Genomic DNA, 22,391 nt, shown 5'->3' with positions numbered 1-22,391 from the left:
TATGAGGAAAATAGATTCTGATGTCAGCATGATTCAGTGCCAAATAAATCCTGGACTGCTGAGAACTAGTCTCAGAACAAAATAGAGAAATTAAATGCCAAGATCAAATTTTGTTCCCAGAACAAGGTGATTCTTTCAGCCCAGTGTGTCGGCAGCTTGTGGTGAAGCAATGCCTTGACTGCTTAACTCTGTGATGATAGAGATATTTCCAGGCACTTCATATAAGTTCATCTCTCCCTGCCCAAACTCCACCTTTCTTATAAATAGTGATAGGCAAGAAAGATTTATATAGTTCAATGATTTTAGGAGTCAAATCTACCCCAAACTCAGAAAAAAAGAAGGATGAAACTACAGGAAAAGTTGATAAGCTGGTGCCATGGCAGTCTCACAAAGTACAAAAGAGAGATAGAAATGCATTCCAGGATGAGACAGGATAAAGACGCTTTGACTTGCATGATGTTACAGGAACTAAATTGTCCTAGGAAGTTCAGCTTAAGTCCAACATGAAACCTAACTTTCTGTCAGCAGCTTGAAAGTAGGTAAAGGGATGATTATGAAGGGTAAAGCTGTGAGCTGAGGGAAGGTAGAGCTGAATGACAGGTAGTAACTTACTCTGGTTGGTAGAAAAGATATTTCTGTTCTTCTTCACTATCACAAAACCCAGAAGAAGTGCAGAAGTGATCACTACAACCACAGCTATAAGTGGGCCAAAGAAATTTATCTCTGCTTGCTTCATTTCATTCCCTTTCATCTCTGAATAAGAAAATAGAGAAGATACACATAGCAAAGATGTCATTTGGTAACAATTGCTTTAAATGCTCAATCCCAAAGTTACATGATACAGAATTTTAGGTTGAGACCCCTTGCATCCTTTTTGCTTTAATACTGTCAATAAATCACTATCCACATTGTTTTATTTCCTTTTCCAATAACTACTGAAACTACCTGGTCTTACTGGTCACTTCAACAAAAGTAAAGCAAAGTGCTCTTTCTGAGGTTTGGATGACATGCGAAAGGTCTGCAGCTTAATTCATACAAGAGCCTATGAGGCAGCTACCATGCCAATGCTGCTCTGTGCTACCAGGCAAGTTGGAAGAGCCTGGAACATGTTACTGCTTGGTGTCTGCTGGAAATGATGGTCAAAGCCTAATGAAATGCTGTAAGGGATGTGAAAGTAGCAGGGAATTCAAAGGACTTTCCCTCTGTTTCTGGTTTTTGTGTTTTTGAGGTTTTGGTTGGCAGGGTTAGCAGCTGATAGAGCTTCAGTTATTGCCAAACAAAACTTATGTTTGTGTGGAGTTCCTGGTTTCTTACCCACTATCACTGTGTGTCAGGTATCTATTTTCATAAGCCAGAGAGAAGAAAAGAATTGAAGAGAGAAGAATCATGAGCAATGTGCAGAGCTGAACAAACATGAGAAGACTTCTGGATTGTATTTTAATAGGATTTAAAAGTCTTAGAATGCTAAGACATCAGAAACAGTTTGTATACCTGGTGTTGATAATTTAACCCTTTAGCTAAATACATATTAAGGAAACTGCACTGTGGAACTTTTTCAGAATAAGTGGCAAATTTATTTTACATCTGAAGTAGAAAGGTGCATGCTTATACTACAGGCTACATTTGCTGCAATGCTACCATTCCCTCTTGGCTCCCTGCTCCTTTTAATTGAAGCACAGCTCTCCATCTTCAGCATTGTCTAAAAGAGACATGTACAAGCCTAAGGGACTTATGAACAAAGTAAGAATTGCCTTTATTTTGATGTTCTTGTGGCATAGCTTACAAACAAAAACATGTGAAAAGCAGTTGTCCTGGTCCAGAAGATAAATAAAATACTGCTTTAGTTTAAAGAAAGGATCAGCCATGTGTAACCTTGAGATAATCTGGCAGTAAAGTCATAATGGAAATCAGGTCCCCAGCTTCTTCTTGCAAGAGGTGTCTGAAAAAAGACACAATCTCAGAGAAGAAAAATCCCCAAACAGTCATTTTGGAATGTGCACTTCATTCTGCCAAATGTTATGAAAACCACCAGGAATGCTTCTAATATTAGTCCAAGTTTCATGGTCTTTACACTTAAACTCAGCACAGTCTATTTGGCAGTTTGTGAGCCAAATATGGTCCATGGGACTCTTCTGGTTAGCCTTCTGCCTCTTTCTAAGGAATGATTAAGAACAGCAGCTCAAGCACTTTAAACTAGCAAAAATTATTTAGTAAAAAACCACCTTTTTTACTACCTGGGTACTCAAACTCTGGAACAGTTTGTTGAGAGAGGTGGAATCTTTATCCTGGGTGGTGCTTAAAATTCAACAGGATAAAGTGCGGTGCTACTTGTTGACCCTACTTTGAACAGAGTGGTTGAACTAGATCATCTCCAGATGTCTCTTCCAACCTCACCAGCTCTCTGATTCTGTGAAGCGACAACCTCTCCCAACAGCTGTCACTTCCAGAGACTGGTTGCTGCCTGATTCAGACTCTTAGGTTGCTTTGTTGCTACTGCAGGGAGTAGCAACAAAGGGAGGGGATCAATAGCGCTGTGTTCAGGATTGTGCAGCAATTCCTTCTCTATGCCCTCTCCTTGCTGTAATAAGATTTCCCATGTGGAAAAGAGAGGAAAATCAGTGGTGAACAGGATGGAGAACATACAACCCTTTAAACCAACTTCTACACCTGGTTGGAGTTTATTTCCTGCCTTGACCATGCTGCTGCCTGTGATCAGCTGTGCTGCAGTACTGCCTGCTCCTACCCATGCAGAAATCAGAATGGGCAAATGAATACTCACCTATGTTCAGTGGGACTGAGACAAGGCTTCCCAGCTGCTCCCTAAGGTGAAGCAAACAGCTGATATTAGTGTGGCTTTTTGTAGGAACCGGGATATTCAGCTTGCTGGTAACGTTGTACAGCTTTGTCACAGCATCCTGCGAGACATCCATGTGAGCTGTACTGCTCTGTGTTATGTTCTCATAGGAAATCAGCCAAGTCATCTCCTTGGGCTCTGGATAACCTCCACTGGAAGAACAGGAAAGATTCAAGTATCCATTGTGCTTTAGCTCCCCAGAGTGCAGTTCTGCTATCTCAGGTTGACTATAGTTGGCTGAAACAGACCAAAGACAAAGCATCATGAGCCAGCCACACCACATTTGTGACAGCCCCTGCCAGTTATTTAAGATTTTCAGGCAGAAACAAGTCTAAACAGTTTTCTTCAGGAAGACAATGAGCATTCCAAGAAGGGATTTGTATTGGCATTTTTTTTGGTGTGTATGTAGGCTTGATACTTCTTGTTCTCAGGGTGTTTCAAGGGTGCAAGTCTGATGGGTCTCTGTCTTTCCCACCTCTTTTAGACACATTAGTACCTCAGAATAATGAAACCTAGCCTGCTCACACATAAGGACTTAAGCAGAAAATGGGAATGGACCACAATGCTCTATATCTTTGGCCTCCTAAATGGGTAAGGGGAAAACAGAAACTTCTAACTGTGAAATGTAAAGAAAGAAGTCATCTGAGAGAATTCAGATGGAGGTAAGTTAAAAGTGCCATGCTGTCTTAAGTAGAAATATTCCTGGTTTATGTCAATATTTTAAGTAAACATCAATTTGTGGTAGGGTCCCTTTAGCTTAGGTTTTCTGATGAACATGACTATAGCATAAGGGCTTTTTATTTAGTGTCATGCATACTCATCACAATCAATTAAAAATACACCTGTACCTCTAAAAAGCCAAGTTTCCCATGAAAGAAGTAGTGAAACAGGATTGGAGAGAACTATTTAAACATAAAATATGAACGATAAATGGAAGCTTTTAACCAATACTCTCTCTTAATTAATCTAGATATTCTCAACGAGGATTTGTTTGGTTAGAACTTCACAATAAAATAGTAGACTATAATGGAAAAAAATATGGAGGGAAAGTTAATATAATATTGACCACAAGTTGGCACATAGCAGGTTAAAAAAACCCCCAACAATCTCCCAAAAATCAGAAACAAATCCTGAGAAATAGATTGAAGATTTCATTGAAAATGCTTTGTTATTTTAGGGCCAATAGGACTAAAGAGAATACGGAGAAATATTGGAGAAGGGAAAAGGGTTCTGAGAAAGATGTGAGTCTTAAGAGGGTCTCAGTCTTCTACACACACACTCAATGTGTTGGAACAAGGATCTAACTCTTGCCCTAGAGAATTCTTAATAGGGATGAAAAAGCATGATGTTGCTTTTATTTTCTCTATCCTAATACACAATGCACAGAATTTACCTTAGTCACTTCAATCCCCTCAAGAGTTGATGGATATGAATTCAAAATGGAAAAGGCCCCACCTTTCTTATACCCCATAATTTAGTTAAGTTGTTCCTCAGGAAAACTCAGGGTCTGACTTGTTTGGCTGACTGCTGTCAGACTTCTCATCTGGAGTATTTATTCTCTCCTTGCTATTTTATAGGGATGGCAGGAACATAATTCATGGCTTTGAAACTTGCCACAATGTCCAAGTGATTTAAGGGCTTCAATCTTATTGACAGTAAGCAAGTGGAAATAGTGGAATGTGCCCTGAACTTCTCTTTTATAGGTTCTGGAACCTCAGTTTACTGAAAACTGATGCTGGATGCATGCAGGGTGTGGGTTACATATATGGGTTTTGTGATTATTAACAGAAAAGCACATTTCAGGAAGTCTTTTGTATTTAATGTCTTCCAAAAAAGCCTTCAGATTAGATTAAATACCTCAAGAGACAGCAGTCCATCAAGCCCTTAATATTTTTCTCAATTGCTTAATCACTTTGTTCTATTTCTTCAAGTGACCATCTGCCTCACTTCCTTCCAGACACTGACTGTCACTGAATTCATTAACTAGCCTTTAAATTATTATTCTTCAAATATCCAGTATTTAACACATATTTTAGGTTCCCACATTCTAGAAACAAAACTCTTCTCATTATAAGGTTATAAAGTAATCAGTTGTTGTTTTAATGTTTCTAGTTGGACTGTATTTTTTCCAACTCTGCTTGAGCTTTTTCCACACTTTTCAGTTTTTCAACGTCCCCTTTAAACAAGCAATCGTAAGCCTCTCTTGTGACATCATTTCAGTCTCAACACTCTGAGTAGTGCATATTTTGAAACAGCTTCCCTAGTCTCACCTACTTCCCTTATTGATCTATCCAGAGGAAGCACTGTGCAGACATGCCACAACACAGACTTTCCAGTTAAGCTGCTTGTCACCATGGTCTGTACTTTGTATTTTTAAGAGACAAAGTTTTCCACTGTGAAGCTTTCCTTTTTCTCTTTTCTTTTTTCCTTTCCTTTCCTTTCCTTTCCTTTCCTTTCCTTTCCTTTCCTTTCCTTTCCTTTCCTTTCCTTTCCTTTCCTTTCCTTTCCTTTCCTTTCCTTTCCTTTCCTTTCCTTTCCCCTTTCTTTTCCTTTTCCTTTCCTTTCCTTTCCTTTCCTTTCCTTTCCTTTCCTTTCCTTTCCTTTCCTTCCTTTCCTTTCCTTTCCTTTCCTTTCCTTTCCTTTCCTTTCCTTTCCTTTCCTTTCCTTTCCTTTCCTTTCCTTTCCTTTCCTTTCCTTTCCTTCCTTTCCTTTTCCTTTCCTTTCCTTTCCTTTCCTTTCCTTTCCTTTCCTTTCCTTTCCTTTCCTTTCCTTTCCTTTCCTTTCCTTTCCTTTCCTTTCCTTTCCTTTCCTCTTCTTTCCTCTTCTTTCCTCTTCTTTCCTCTTCTTTCCTCTTCTTTCCTCTTCTTTCCTCTTCTTTCCTCTTCTTTCCTTTTCTTTCCTTTTCTTTCCTTTTCTTTCCTTTTCTTTTCTTTTCTTTTCTTTTCTTTTCTTTTCTTTCTTTTCTTTTCTTTTCTTTCTTTTCTTTTCTTTTCTTTTCTTTTCTTTTCTCTTCTTTCTCTTCTTTTCTCTTCTTTCTCTTCCTTTTCTCCTTCCTTTCCTTTCCTTTCCTTTCCTTTTCCTTTCCTTTCCTTTCCTTTCCTTTCCTTCCTTTCCTTTCCTTTCCTTTCCTTTCCTTTCCTTTCCTTTTCCTTTCCTTTCCTTTCCTTTCCTTTCCTTTCCTTTCCTTTTCCTTTGCCTTTCCTTCCTTTTCCTTTCCTTTCCTTTCCTTTCCTTTCCTTTCCTTTCCTTCCTTTCCTTTCCTTTCCTTTCCTTTCCTTTCCTTTCCTTTCCTTTCCTTTCCTTTCCTTTCCTTTCCTTTCCTTTCCTTTCCTTTCCTTTCCTTTCCTTTCCTTTTCTTTTCCTGGAGAAGGATCTGAATCTGTTGTTATGTAAGTCATGGTGGCTGTATGAAATACATCTAACATATGTATAGAATCCTAGAATCTCTTGAGTTGGAAGGCACTCACAAAGATCAAGTCCAGACCCTGACCCCACGGAGGACACCCAAGAGTCACAACCATGTGCCTGAGAGTGTTGTCCAAACTGTTCTTGAACTCTGTCAGGCTTGGAGTTGTGATCACTTCCCTGAGTAACCTGCCAGTGCCTGATCACTCATCCCCTGGGTGAAGAACCTTTTTCTGACATCCCGCCTAAACCTCCAACTGGACAGTTTCATGCTATTTTACTAATGTAATTTACTAATTTTACTAATGTATTTTACTAATGTAATACATAAAAATAACATGTTTAAATTGCATTCAAAGGTACTGCAGTATTTCTGAGTGCTTTGTCACCAAGTGATCTCGATATCTTTGTGTGACTGGCCTGTCATTCTTGTACAGCCTTCAGTTTTTCTTACGCCCATTTTAAATGGGACATGCAAAACTACAAAAATCCCTCCATATATGATATGAGATCTAATTAAAAAGCAGCATGTAAACAGAGGTGCATTTCAGTATTTGCAATTTTTGTCTAATTATTTTGAAGAGCTTGACGTTCTTTAAAATATGGTTTTATACTGATCTTTCCTTTGGGAGTTTATTAAATGGAGAGTAATTTGTAAGGAAGACAGCACATTGTTAAAACTGTCATCCTAAACTAAATCCTTAATGGTGTAGGAGACTTTTAGTCCTTAGGGTGAGATATCTGTAACATGTTGCTCAGATTTTGGCTAAGCTGATAACTGATTCAACTATTTGAATTGACTGAGCACTTGATGCTACACATCTTCTTGAACTGAGGCCTTGATACTGAGTGAACATTGTGAGCTTCTGAGCTCCTAAACCTCACTGAAAATGCTTCTCCAGTAGGTCCTGGGAAGACCAAAATTAACAATCTATGTTTTCTATCTGTGGATCAAGGGAACACCTGCTAGTAGCTGGTACCCTGTTTTCTGGCCTGTTCTCTTTCAAAGCAGTATGCTGAAGCCTGAAACACCAGTGCAAGCTAGAAGCTGTTTTATTAATGACTAGCGCCATCACAGTGGAAGACAGAACACAGACATAAGAATAAAGGTTACTAACAGAATAGTTTAAAATAGAGAAATATTAGAACTATGTATTAGGGATTTTGAAAAAATAAGAAAATATGAAGAAAACACTGGGGTCTCACTTCCATTTCCCCGTTAAAAGATTTACTACCTTTTCCCCTGATTACAAAAAATTCACTGATGCAAAAAAATCAGGTAGAGTCTCATCAATGTATGTATGCATTTTTTCTTCAGAGGTATTTTCTGCCTTCCTTTAACTGAACATATGAATTTCTACTCCTCCATGTGAGCTATTTTTTTCTTTATTTTCCCTGTGATTTATATGATCATAAAATAGCTGTGTGTTTGCAGAGATCTTGCTATGTTTCAATTCTAATTTGCCATGAATGTTGATAACTACTGCTACTTTTAAGAGAAGGTAGTTTGTCAGATGCAAATAAACAGGTTTGTTTTCCAGAGTCCTAAAAGCCATAAAACGTGCAGGAAGCAAGTCTCTTACCCATCTTAAGAAATTCTGCTCCAGAGCAGCCACATTTTCAGGGCCTTGGAGACAGGACCCATAGTTGTGGACTGAATAAAATCACAGAGAATCCCACAGACCACATGGCAATTGGAAGAGGTTACTTACCAATGATGTGCAGTGAGCACTCAGATTTGTGTATGACCTCTCTTGATTGTTCAGTTTTTTTTTTGCATAATAATACACTGATAGCGTCCCTCATCCTCAATTCCTGCATTTAACAACTGCAGGGTCCATTTGCCCATGTCCACCTTGGTGCGATTTATATATTCAGGACTAAGGTTCTCATGTTTTTCTTGGCCATAATATACTTCATGCACCACTTTAACAGTGTCTTTTTGCCAAAAAATTATTAAATTGTTTGCGTCAACTTTCTGAGAGTTTGGAAAATGGCAGGATAGGTGTACAGTGTGATGGAGAAATGCCTTCACCGGATGCACACTGGTAGCAAAACCTTAGACAGAGAGAGAGAAAAATTAAGATTTCCACCAGCTACAAAATAATGCCAAGTTGTACTCAGAGACCCAATACTTAACAATAATGGAAACAAACCCACCAGCATTTAGACATAAATTCTCCTACTAGGTATGACAGGACATGTAGTTGTTCAAACTGACTCATTTAGTCTTGCACAATTCAGGTCATAAAACCGTTTCTTATTTTTCTTCCTATATTTTACTTCCCAAAGAAGGCCTACCACACAGAGATCATGAGCATCTGTATTTTACAAGACTTATCTGCAGGCCAAAGATCCAAACAATTCTTGCTTGCAGAATCCTGAGTGTAATGAAATTCTGCCACAAAGAAGACAGTTGCACAATTTCTGTTTAAAACGTTGAATTAATTCTCCTAAGAAAATATCACAGCATGAAATTCTTGAAGAAAGAGTGAAGTACACACTGTGTGGTAAATATGAGTGTCTAGGGAATGCATGACCAGAAGGCCAGAAGCAGGTGAACACTTTCAGTCTCAATGAAGAATTAATCTAAAGTTTAACGACAAATTAAATGTCAGATTTAACTGTTCTGTAATTAATTTAGAATTTAATGACAGAGTAAATGTCAGGTTTAACTGTTCTGTTGCTGATCTTGTTAACAGAAATGGTTAATAAACACAATTATGCCTTCATGCAAAGGAAGGATGAAGTGCACTACACAAGGGATGATTTTTCTCCTGCATTTCCCTATGCATGTGCCCATTATTATGAGTGGTGGTGGTCTGGGGGGACTGTGTTTTCTTGGAGTAAGAAATGCAGTCCTCTGTCCCAGAAGATACAAACATCTCTACTATGTTCTAAAGGAGGATAAGATTTACAGTCTCTCTCCTGGTGCAAAGTTTTGACTGTTCTTCCACAGCACCAGACTGCAAAATTATCTCTGTGGCTGCCTCAAACTCCAGTTGTCCCATATCAAACTGCCAGTTTTCAGTTTAGTACTGCTCTTCTGTATAATGCACACAGGTGATGCACACATTTTAAAGACAGATTTAAATTGAGAATTTAAGAGCAACATAAAATAAGTGTAACATAAAGATGTAATGCCGAAGAGAGAAAGTACTTACTATATATATTTTATAGAGTGCCTGCACACTATTTAAGTACATGTCACATAGGCTATATGACCTTGATTGTGCAATGGAAGTGATTAATACTACTAAGGAATGACGTTCTTAGTGGATGAGAAAGTATCACATAGCAAGACACAAAAAATCTAAACAGTTTTAACAATTAAAAATATGCCTTTTACCTGGGAGAAAGATCATAGCAGAAAGGAAGAGTATGCAGAACTCCATGACACTGTAATAAGGAAAGAAAGAAATATATTAGAGGTTGAAAACACTCCGGTACTCCCAAAGAAGTGGTAAAACAAGAAGTTTTAGCAAGAGAGATGTATTGAGAAAGTTAATCTCACCTTTTTCCATAGATTGGGGCAATGGCTTCTATGTGTTTCCCAGCCTTTAGCAACCACAACTAGCATGCCAAGGCAGATCTCTGGTTTACAGAGAAGGTGATGTGGTGCAAGATTACTGCAGACTGTGTATGCCATGGGAGGAACAGAGTGTCCCTGAGGTCCAAAGGGCAAGACAAGTACCCAAAACGCCTGGAGCAGAGGAAAGAGGAATGAGGAGCATACTTGGCCTGGCAGTGTGGGGAAGAAGATGGGGAATTGAAAGTAGAGGGGGAGGAGAGCGTGACAAAGAAGGAAGAGGTGGGGGAGACGTCTCGGTGGGGGAGGTGGGGAAGATGTCAGCTACCAGAAGTGATGACGTGTGTGATCTTCAGTTTTGTGACAGGAATATATCGTTAACAACAGCAAACGACAGCATAGAGAAATCTGATGTTATATGATACAGACAGCTGATGCTAAACAGCACATAGTTCATGGTAAAAAAAAAAAAAAAAGTTTCTCGTTAGAAAAAAAGAAAAAAAACCCATGTCATGTCTCCTAAGCAAAACTCCTCTCTGGCTGCTTGGGTTCATGTGGTGTAAGGGCCCAAAGTCCTGGCAAATACCCTAACTCCATTCCCATGCACCCTGAGAGCAGTCTTGCATCTGGTCTTTGCTACTTTGCATTTTAGCAGCATCTTTGTGGTTTTTGTGTGCCTTTTCCAGATATTTGAGAGAAGCCTTCATACCACTCTCACCAAAGTTCCTTCACTCTCCTCCTTCAAACAGCTCCAAAGAAACAACTTTTGCAGGAGCAGATGTAAAACTCTCCAGCTCTCATACTAGCTAAAAACAGTGAGATATCTGCCTGCTGTCCTCACTATTAGTTTATTTTCCTGATGGATGGTTTCCCATTTTCTGTCATGTTTTATTTTAAGTTGGTACACTTGGGTCTTTACCTTTACTCCAGGTCTCTGGTGTCTTCTGTTTAATACAGAATGCCACTCAGTCCACATGCAGAATCATGCAGAATCCACTGTCATTGACAGAGGTAATTCTTTTTCTGCTCCAACCACCCAACTACACGGTAAACTTTTATCAAGGGGTTTTCCCCTCCCAGGCTAGGCCCCACTGAACTAAACCAGACAACTGACTGCCTAAGTAAAAATGCCTGTGTCAAGCCACTGAAAACGACAGAAACTACTGTGCAGCAGTCATATTTCCATCCTATAAATAAGAATTTTGGCTTTCAGTCAAGTGAAAAATAAAGGATAGCTCTATTTTTTTGATTCAGTGCAAGTGCGTAAGAGGAGAAATTAAAGCAATTCAGCAACTACTGACAAGTGGAGAGAGTGTACTGCATGTTTTGCAATGATGTCTCACAGAAACAAAGATCAAAACCAGAAATGAAAATGAGAGTGAGATAGAAAAAACCCAGGCAAAAATACCAAATAGCACTGAATGCTTTCCTTAATGATTTGGATTTGGAGCTGTGAGGACAGAAGTCTCAAAGCTTACATGTTTTCCTGGCTGCCATCTTCCAGGAGAAGGCATGTTTCTGGGGGTGGTGGTATGAAGAAGGACCCTGTGAGTCTGCAGAGGGGTGTACACCCACCCTCCCTGCAGAGGGGAATTGCTTGTCACTGAGTGTGAGTGTGACAAGCTGCTTCTCTCATTGGAGCTGCTTTATTGAGAATTGCTGAATCATAAATTGGGCTGCTACATCTTCAGTGCCACAAGCAGCTTTTCTTCTCCTTTTTTATAAAATGCCTTTAACCAACAAATGCAAATCCTTGGAGCTGGTGTCCAGAAGACTGAAGGGAGGAAGGGAAATTACACAGTATCACTGTGGGTTACTTACACCATTCCTTTGGCATATTCAATACAAATCCTGTATAAACTCTTTCTTATATCTGCAGGCCATTGAAAGTCTTTTGTCCCAGAACTGACCAGTAGTCAAAGGGGGCCAGGTAAGAGAGGAAAAGATAGAAACTGTGTATGCATGTGCAGTTTTGCTGTTCATGGGCTGAGTGCATCCATCTGTGGAAGTGGCACTTTTTCACAGTGCCAGTGATAACTGATGAGATGGGAGTGGTTTGAAGACTCAGGGCTTTAAAATTATCTCTGACATACTGAATAATGTGGGGTTAGTCCATGAGGAGGTAAACATTTTGCCTTGCTAAATAAAGCTAGCATACATGGTGTGCCTTCCCTTTTGGTGCTTTTTCAGTCATTCCTGAAGGTGTCTCCATGACTCACAATTACAAATCATGTGTGGATGTCAGAGATGAAAATGGAGAAGTATATTAATTGAAATCGTGTCAGTATGCAGTCAGGAGTCACACTCAACCCTTTATTTACTGTCTCTGCAGTGCAATCACCGAAAGGAGAAGAAGCCATTATGAGCACATGGAACAAATGCACTTTACAGGCCTGATTCATGAGGGCTTTGGTTTGGTCCAAACATGAGCCAGTTCCCACTTGGCTCAGTACAGGGGGGTTCCAGTCCTGAATCATAAAATCATAGAATGTAAAGAGTTGGAAGAAACCTTAGAGAGCACCTAGTCCCAATGCCCCCTGCCATGGGCAGGGACATCTCCCACTAGACTTCTTATGTTGGGGGCACCAGAACTGTGCACAGCACTCTAGGTGGGGTTTCAGGAGAGGAGGGGAGGGAAGGGAAGGAAAAGAGAGGAGAGGAGAGGAGAGGGGAAGGGAGGGGAGGGGAGGGGAGGGGAGGGGAGGGGAGGGGAGGGGAGGGGATGGGAGGGGAGGGGATGGGATGGGATGGGATGGGAGGGGAGGGGAGGGGAGGGGAGGGGAGGGGAGGGGAGGGGAGGGGAGGGGAGGGGAGGGGAGGGGAGGGGAGGGGAGGGGAGGGGAGGGGAGGGGAGGGGAGGGGAGGAGAGGGGAGGGGAGGAGAGGAGAGGAGAGGAGAGGAGAGGAGAGGAGAGGAGAGGAGGAGGAGAGGAGAGGAGGAGAGGAGGAGGAGAGGAGAGGAGGAGGAGAGGAGAGGAGAGGAGAGGAGAGGAGAGGAGGAGAGGAGAGGAGAGGAGAGGAGAGGAGAGGAGAGGAGAGGAGAGGAGAGGAGAGGAGAGGAGAGGAGAGGAGAGGAGAGGAGAGGAGAGGAGAGGAGAGGAGAGGAGAGGAGAGGAGAGGAGAGGAGAGGAGAGGAGAGGAGAGGAGAGGAGAGGAGAGGAGAGGAGAGGAGAGGAGAGGAGAGGATCAGCTCTCTCAGTCTGCTGGCCATGCTGCTTTAGATACATCCCAGGGTATGGCTGGCTTTCTGGGCTGTGAGTGCACATTTCCTGCTCATGTTGATTTTTTCATCAACTATCACACCCAAGTCCTTCTCCACAGGGCTTCTCTCAATCACTTCACCAACATGTTGGTGTCCCTGGGATTGCCACAACCCAGGTGTAGCCCCTTGCACTTTGCTCTGTTGAACTTCATGATGTTTGCATTGACCCACCTCTCAAGTGTGCCAAGGTCCCTCTGGATCACAAAAACTGTAACATCAATATTTAGGGAAAAAGAGGCAGCTTCATTCCCTTTACTTTTGAGGGCAATTGCCAGAAAGCCCTGTGTGACTGACTGACTTTCTGTTGCCTGTTCCTCCCAACCCAGCATGTGAAACCAGCATATAAAATCCCAATATGCATAGTGAAGCATGAAGGTCTTGGAGTAAACAAGAGCTTTATATCAGGTATGCTTGCCTGAGTTTTCATTTGCTCTCTTTTAGGCTGTTTTGGATGTAGTCATTATATTTTGAAAGACACGGTCACATTGTGCTAACATCTCCTAAGTTCCTTCATTTCCCTTAAATTCCTTCCAAGATGTTCTTTTCTTGCATATTCCCACAGGCAATTAGCTGGTTTTTTTACAACAGGTACACATATTCTATGGAAAGACTCTCTTGCCCCATGTTGAACTCAAAACAAAACTAAACACTGAATTAGTAAATTGCTCGTTTTATTTTTCTAATATGGGGAATTTTTCTAAAATTTCCACCCTATGCAACACTGAGCAGCTCCATGAGCAATGCTGTGAGCTTCCTGAAGCCAGGACATCTGTGACAAGGACTTTCCACTGCTATCCCAGGGGCTTGTAAATTAAATTATCCTAAAAATGCCTTTATTAGCCTTTCCCCATGTTATAAATACAGGTTGATTTGTACAAGTCTTATCAAAGGAAATCACACCTTAAGAAAATGTCCTTAACATGGCAAATTCAGAGGCTTCTATGATGCCCTCCACCCTAATACTAAGCCATATAACCATATAACTATCCAACAAGAGACATATTTTGAAAACATGCATTACTCAGGCAACCTGTGTTTCCTACATGCTTTCCCAGACTGAAAAGTGTCTCTGTTTTAATTAATTGCAATTTTTCTATTGCTCATTCTTTCATAACTATCTTTCATTCCAAATTACATTTAAAAATTCTGAGCTTGTTGTTTAATTATTTTTTTATTATATGAAGAAAACCCAACCCTCTGTCTTCCTAATGTTTGATTTCTGAATGTATTTTGTATCCCTTCCCATTCAGCAACATCCTTTTAATGTATCTAAGATCTTCAGGAGAAACATGACTTCCACTATGATTCTGGGATCACTTTGCTCTAACATCTAGAAAGTCCTTTAAAAGTAACAATTAAAAAACAATAATAAAATTGTAATAATTGTAATAATTAAATAGTACCTTTGGTCCAGAGATCATGGAGCATTCCAGTGCCTCTGCAAGCAGAATCCTTCATCCATGACTTGGGGCAGGTATCTCTGAAAGAGGGCACAGCAGCTGCCTAATGACACAGAGTCCTGCTGCACAAATCATAGGACACAAACGTATTCTCCCTGCAAGTGAAACTGTGGGGGAAATTCGGAGGGGAAGAACGTCATCAAACCAGAATTAGACATTCGTTTGGATTAGCTGTGGTATTTGAGTTCCACCTAAAGGACAGGTCAAGTGTACATATTTTTCCACAGTTTAAGCCACTCCTGGCCTTAGAGTTGGCAAGTTGGCTGAACCACTTCTGCATCACAGGTGACGTCTGTCCTCCTTTCCCAGCTTTCACACTTGCATCAAGATTAGTAAAGCAAACTAGTCTGCTGGAAAGTAGCAGTTGCTGGGTTCATGTCTCACAAATCAAAGCAACCTGTTTGACTTTGCAGTGAAACAGAAAGGGAGCACACCCCTCACACAGAACACAATTTAGAGGTGACAGCTGGTTCACAGGCTAGTCAGTTGCTGGAGACTCTTCAAGAGTCATTGCACTGAAGAGGGAATGTAAATTCTCATTCCCAGGCTGTCCCTCTTCCAAGCCTCCTATTTTTGCACAGGACACTTTGGCTGGAAATGACATCATGGCTACACAATGCAGTACAGGCATAACTTCAAATAGCAGTTTGCAGGGCACCTCTAGTGTCAAGGTGTGTACTGTATCCAGAAAGTATACACAACTAACAAGGATTAGCTGCCATGCAATATATTTATTCTATGCTTAGTCCTCAGGTGTTACATTCTTTATTTTCAGTAGGAGTGTTTTAAAATCAGCTGGGGATGTGCATAGTGCTTTTCAAACAGAAGGATCTCTGATCAGGTGCTACTTTTCTTGCAATAAATTAATCTCAATTATTAAATGAAGATGTGATATTCAGTAGCTCAGTTAAATGAGCCAAGCCTCTGTTCGAGTGCAGAAATCACTCTGGGGACACATACTGATTTTCTCACAGTGCTTCTTATGGCACATTAACTTTGCAAAGATAAAGGAAAAGATTCTGCCTTTTGGTTTTGGTTTCTTCCTTCAATCACCAAACTGAGCTGTGAAGCAAGGACCTGATTCTCATATTCACTGATATAAATTAGGACCAGCCTCCCTATAATGTGTATGATCGGACAACACCCGGAGATCCACTTTGGTCATTTCACCCAGGTCCTGATTATAAACATCCTGCTCCAGAAATTCATGAAATGATTGTGCTGATGCCACCACAGGATGGGCTCTGGCTCATTCTGCTATAGCCTGGTCAGCTTGCTCCAGGAATCAAGGGATGTGTGTGAAGCTGCTCTGATAGCAGCTGTGGCTCAAATGGAACAGAGAGCAGCTATGGAGCCACTTCACTAATAGCAATTATGTTTTTATGAAGGTGTGTTCCTACTTGTTTACAGGAGCATTAAAAATGCTTGAGTCTGTAACTATCCAAATCATTATCAGATAAAGAAAAAAAGGCTAAAACACTCAATCAAAAGGATTACTACAATACTACAATACTTTCTCCAGTGTTCCTGTCTCAGAGAGTGCAAAATACTCCAGTATGGATCTTGCTCGATAACTAAAATGTTCATCCTTTCCTCTGTCCTCAGTGCCTGTCTTCCACCATGTGCAAAAAGGCCAGATCACAGAAAATCCACCCTTTCCTATCATAAATACATTTGTGCTTCTTATAGCAAGTACTCTCTGTGCAAAAGAAGCTTCCTCTTTTTAAGATGAAATTCCCCTTTCAAGGCACATTTAATTCTCCCACAAGTGTCAGTGTTATTCACAGCATCCCTGAGCTGCTGTGAAGCCCCAGCCTTCAAGGAAATCTTTGCTTGGATTTTGCCTGAAGGAAATACCCCTTTTTTGAAGACGACTAAGTTCTTGTGACTGGCAAATACCATTCACTTTTCTTTGTTTAAAGAAAAATGGATCTTCAAATATAAAATATAGTTTTTGGGCAAAGACTGAAGTTACTGCACTGAGGTTAAAAAAAGCATCCTGTCCTTCCCCAGTACTCCACTGCTAAAAGTCACCAAGTTAATTTGAAAACACACTAAAAACACATCTGAATGGATTGCTATGTAAGAACAGTGATAGCAGTAGTGATTCCATAATATTTTTGGGAAGTTTAAGAAATTTAAGACCATATCTATGCCACAGCTGCCCTTCTTGCCATACTCTCACTGACTTTTCTACATGACTGAGTAAAGAAGTTGTGATGTGTTTGACTATTTACATGTAAAATTCTTTGATAAATTGGTAACTTCATTTTCTTGTACTGCCAATTTATTTACATGGAATTTGATTTCTCCTGTAACCTCATTATGATTCTGCCAGCTTAGCAAAACTTGTAATTTTATCATCCATTTAGATTTGTTTCAACTTGGCTTATGAGAATGCAGTAAGCCTTATAAAATGCCAGCTTAATGAGTGCAGTTGCTCTTGTCAGCTGTAGATCAAACAATATTCACACCTGAATCTCTTCTGTCTGAATCACATTTCATATATGGCATTCAAAAAGGGGCTGTCTGGGGAGAAAAAAAAAATCCATCCTGTATCCTTTGCCTATTAAGCATCTGTATCTGTTGCCTATTATTAGAAAATAATTCCAAATCAGTTTCTGCATGCACGTTTTTCTTTGCCCAGGACAAACCACTCAACAGCTCTGATTAAAAATAGAGAAGTAGGCTGTTAGGAGTGAAGAAGGGGAAGTTTTTTCTCCAGTCTGTAGCAATCAGAGAACTATAATTTACTTTTAACAGTTTCCTGTGAATGCAGCCAAAGAATAATTTCTTCAACTAGATTGATTGAAGACTAATTGGACCTAATTTAAGTGTTTTCCAAACATGTTCAGCAAAAATCTAAAACCTAGGAGCATTTACAGGCTTCAGATTTTTTCATTGTATGCAACTTAGTCTTGCAGTTAACAAGAAAAACAGGAGAAGTGCATAGAATTTTCAGAGATGATGGAGTATCCTCATCCTACTCTAAGATGCCACCAAAACTAATGATGGATGAGACCTAAACATTACACTGTAAGAAATTAAATTGAAAATGTTAAATATTCTTTGTCTTTCTGCCTACAGAGTCTCACCATTTATACTGAATGTGATACAAATTGATTGAGATCAGTTTTCACCTGAGTCACGCTGGGTGCAGTTGGATTAAAAGGTAGTTCTCTTTGTATAAGCCTAACTTTTGATGAGATGGGATGTGGTTCCTAGTTGATGGCAAAAGTTTTGCTATGCATTTATAGGTTAGCTTTATCTACACTTTTATTGATAATAATATGCATTTAATGGGGATAGCTGTGTTGGCAAGTTATTGCTTGTGATGCTCTCTTAAAAACTTGTTGGGTAACATCTGAAATAGGAAACCAATGTGCCTAAATCAGAAGAGAATCTAAAAAGTTCAAAGCAAGACAGAGACAGTGTGTAGGCAAGGAAAGAGAAACTAGATCAGGCTTTAACTGAAACACATAAAAACTACAGGAAAAGATCATAGAGAGGCAGGGATTTTACAGAATAGAATGAGGAGCTAGCAGCTGATAAGAAGGTTTTTAAGACGAGTTTAGTGAGAACACTTAGTCTTAGGGGGGAAAACATATTTCATGATAGATCATAACTAAAAGGTGAGCAATTATTCAGAAAGACAGACAGAACTTGAAAGCCTAGGCTTAAGAATGAATTTTCATCAGAATTTCATCCACTTCTTTGTCTGTTGCTAAAAGAAAGACCTTGGAGTTGAAATTGAAGAAATAACAAAGATAACAAAGTAAGAATAAAAATAGATTTCCAAGTTGGCACATATAGAAAGAGGAAATGTGTTCTTTGTTGAAACTTGGTCACACAAAACACTGTGTGTATGACTAATACAGCACAACCCTAAAAGCTGACAGGTATTTGGAAAGATGTTTCCTTGTAGCCTAGATTCCAGCTCTGAAAAGGTTTCCCTTGGAGATATGCAGCAGCAAGGACAAGATGATACGGTGTGCACAGAGCCTCACTGAAATTTACAATTGTGCATCAGGGCTGCAGGTTAAGAAAGGCTTGGCGACCTGGAGCTGCTTGTGATATTGCAATACACTTATGTCATGACAGGATTATAGGGTCAAAAGATTGATTGAAGCATATGGGGACATAAGGCTGCCACCCCAGCACAGGTGTGAATGCTGCGAGCAGCCCAGACATGCTCAGCAGACACCCCAAGCTGACAGAGGGCCACAGTGAGGATGCCTGAAGTCTTAAGTTTTGTATGCACAGGCACTGCTTATCAGCTAATTTTGAAAGATTTTACTTATGGTAGGCAGATGTTCTGAGGTACTTAGCAGAGTGGGAAAAGCACAGGATAAAAAGATCAAAGGCAAGCAGAACTGGTGTACTGAATCATGTGAGGATGCAGAGAGTTTTTTTTTTTTTTTTTTTAAGAAAGCTGGTATTGATTGCACTGGCAAGTAGGTAAAGGACATCCTGAAGAAAGGGGTCTTAGTACCCTAGGAAATGGTGTGGCCTGAAAGTCAGTGCTGCCTTCCTTGGGAATTCCAGAAAGATTCCAGAGGAACTGTGTGATCCAGTGCCTAAGGCTGAAGTAGCCACCAGGAAGGCAGGTGAGAAATCATGAGGAGCCCAAAACTACAGTGGTGGCATCAGTGGCAGAGAGCCACCCATTTTACTGTGACAGAACCCCTTTAGCTATATGTAGGATCTGAGTTTTCTGTTAAAGGCATAAGGGATTGCAAAATGTTGTTCACTATCCCCAGAGCATTAAATGCTGATGCAGGAATGATGCCTGAGTGATTAAAAAGCAAGATGAGTTCCATACAAAGGTGTGTTACAGTAAACAACAGGGAAGCACCCAAGGTATTGTTAGGAGGTATCTTGACTCTGGACATAGGATTAGAAAATTGCTTTGGCAAAATTCCCCTAGAGTCTCTGGGTACCACCAAGACCAAAACCTCTGTTAAGTGGCTTGAAGGTACAAAGCACAAATAAGATTGAGAAACCAAGTCTGCTTTGTTTCTGCTTCCACAGTCACAGCTCATTCTGAGAAGTGAAAAGCATGGAATGTTACCAAAATGGGCTGTACTGAACAAATCTTAAAATCTAGGGAAGGTGGTGATGCATTTTTTACCATGAACTGATGAGGCAAGTTTTATAGACAGAGAAATATCTTTTATTTATCCAAATATTGACAGAAAAAAAGGGAGGAGCTTCAAAAGGCTTTAAAAATGGCTGATAGCCTGCTTTCTTTTTCCTGTTGTATGAGTTGCTCTAATAGGAAACATGATCTCTCTACAAATCTTGCTTCATTTAGAGTATCCTGGCTACATCAAGACTACTATTATAATTAAGGCTTTGAATGCCCACATCCAGAAAAATAAGAAATGCTAAACATAGTTCATGAGGAGAATGCAATGCTTCCAAATGGAAATTTCAGCAATTAGCACACTGAAGAGGGAGTCATCCACATGAGTCTACAGGAGAAGCCTGCAGAAATCTGTCTTCAATCTGACCACTTTCTAGGCTATGGCTTTCTCATTCTGTGCTAATAGGTACCTGCTTTCCCTCAGGATTTTCAGTCTAAAAGCTTGTTCTGCTAATAGGTTCCTTGCTCACCTCCTCAAAAAAGAAGGATGCACCACTCTGTCATAAGGACACAAGCAAATCCTTTTCCCCTTCTTTAGGAGGCTCAGGTTCAACAGCAGATTTACTTTTTCACACTGCAGGACTACTTTGCGTACCAGGCTAAAGGCAGTATTAGGACCAAATCACTTCTGAACCAGCTCCACTTTGCACAGAAGAGGTACGAAATCTCTTGGTCAGAAAAAGAAGGAGCATAATGACCTTCATTTACTAGTGCTTCAAGTGGGATGTGGGAGCTCTGGATTCATGTTGCTGCCTCCAGGACTGTATTCAGATTTTTGTGTTAAGTATTATTATGCCAGATGCACAGGCAGTGCTTGGGGCTGTGAAAAGATCAGGAATGACCTCTTCCTTGAGATGACTTGCAAGCAATATTTGCCCTTTATAATTCACAGGTTCAGGAGAGGTTGAAAATTGCCATCTACCAGGGAATAGCTGACTACAGTCCTATTCCATAATGTGAGAGTTGGAAGTATACCAGCATCTGACAGGCAGGACTGGGAACTGGCCTGCACCCTCCTTACTTCTGAATGAGAACTCTAACCACTAAGCAACTGTAAAAATAGTCCCAGTCCAGTCAGCAGAGAGAGACATCATTCCTCTGACCATATTTCCAAAAGAATAGGCACCTGCAATCCAATATAGTGGAGAGACTCATTCAATAAATATGTCCTGAGACAACCAACTACATCAGGTCCATAAAACAAGACAATGAGAGGAAAGGCTGAGACTGGCTTTTAGTAGGGCCTGAATTAGTAAACTGTCTCTAAGCATCTCATGTTTTGTCACCTGGAAACTTGAAATCCTGGAGGCTCAAAGAATTTAGGCTAAATAACAGCTGAAAAGGGGCTTTTATCTTTGTCAGTCTGTGTTTGGACACCTTAAATCCAGTCCGGGAACCACCCTAAGTGCTGAGAGATTTCAGTGGATTTGTTCTAACAGGACAGAGCTTTTCTCTCCCTTCATGGCCAGGGGCAGCTGCAGCTTTTTGTTATGTCTTTGATCACTGGTGAGTACCAATGTCTGCTAAAAATTACATCCCACATCTTCTCAACCCATAGCATGGCAAAAACTCCTGGATATTAAAGGAAATCTCATAGTAGATACCTACTACAGTTTAGGAGCCATGGCCAGCAGGGCCTGGGAAAACCTTCTACCCTTTAGAAAATACTGAGATTTAAAATTCTGTTGGTCCCAGGGCCCATTCTGGCAAGTCCTAACAGTTGTCCAGGAATGAGAACTCTGAGGCACACCCTGCTTAGTTTTGATTCAGAGAAAGAAGGAGTTGCTATTATGAGGCAGGGAAGCTACATTTAAATTTCAGTCTTTATTTAATGGACTGGATCTTACACGATGTTCCAGTTAAACTGGAAACAAAGTTTATTTGATATATAATGCCTTCATTTGGAGAGACAGAGATTAAAGCATCCAGTGCATTTGGAGAGGATTTCATTCTCATGGCATCTGGTTTCACAACTTGTTTAAACAAAATGGGATTCTTTGATGTGGAAGTGATGTTAACATGCAAGGGAATAAAATACATGAAATTTAAACAGAGGGAAGGAGTTTACAAATACTCTACCCTGTATATATGCTGATGTATTGAAGTGCCCTCGTCCCATGCATCCTATATAATTATTCACTCTTTTTATGTATTATGCAGGCTGGAAGAATGATGACATTTGAGACCACAGCAGAGAGAATATCCTTTTCAATTCAAGTTTTCCCCAAGCATAAGGCAATCTGGCAATCCTCCTAATAAAAAATAAAAAACAAAAACTGGCTGAAAATGGAAGAAAATTACTGCAGCCTCTTCTGCAGTGCAAGTCTACCACGTGGAAATATTACCAAAGGAGAAATATAATATTTTACTCTTAAATGTTTTTGAGGGTTTTTTTTATATACCTTAAAATAAATTAAACTCATTGCTGAAAAATGAAAATAATCACATAAGTTGACAACTTATAATCTCTCAATCATTTTTATGCATTTTCTAAAAAATAAATACTGAGAATGGCTAGTTTCTTTTAAGCCATTGCTTGGAGACAGCAGTAAAATAACAAAACTCCTTTGAAAAAGCTTATATATTTAAAGATGTCCTTCCATACTCTCCTATCTAATGTTCTGCTAATGCTGGCTTTACTTACTTAACTAGATTCCTTATTAATGTACCTGCTAAAAATTCTTTTGCCAGGGATAACCTTCCTTTGGCTAGGGTGAATAAAATGACTTAATTCTC

General features: G+C 40.1%; 2 protein-coding genes across 2 annotated transcripts in view; both read right to left on the bottom strand.

Moving 5' to 3' along the window:
- FBXO40 (F-box protein 40) overlaps positions 1–22,391 on the bottom strand; it is a 277,886-nt gene that overhangs the window by 200,560 nt on the left and 54,935 nt on the right. The window lies entirely within an intron of this gene.
- Positions 1–22,391, bottom strand: part of CD86 (CD86 molecule) — a 39,027-nt gene that overhangs the window by 695 nt on the left and 15,941 nt on the right. The window contains 5 exon segments of the mRNA XM_079306498.1: positions 613–753; positions 2,780–3,091; positions 7,972–8,035; positions 8,037–8,317; positions 9,609–9,658. Coding sequence (XP_079162624.1) covers positions 613–753; positions 2,780–3,091; positions 7,972–8,035; positions 8,037–8,317; positions 9,609–9,658 — 848 coding nt within the window.

Source organism: Erithacus rubecula (genome assembly GCF_903797595.1).
Source record: "Erithacus rubecula genome assembly, chromosome: 1".
Classification (NCBI taxonomy): domain Eukaryota; kingdom Metazoa; phylum Chordata; class Aves; order Passeriformes; family Muscicapidae; genus Erithacus; species Erithacus rubecula.
This window is presented reverse-complemented; position numbering and strand designations above follow the sequence as displayed.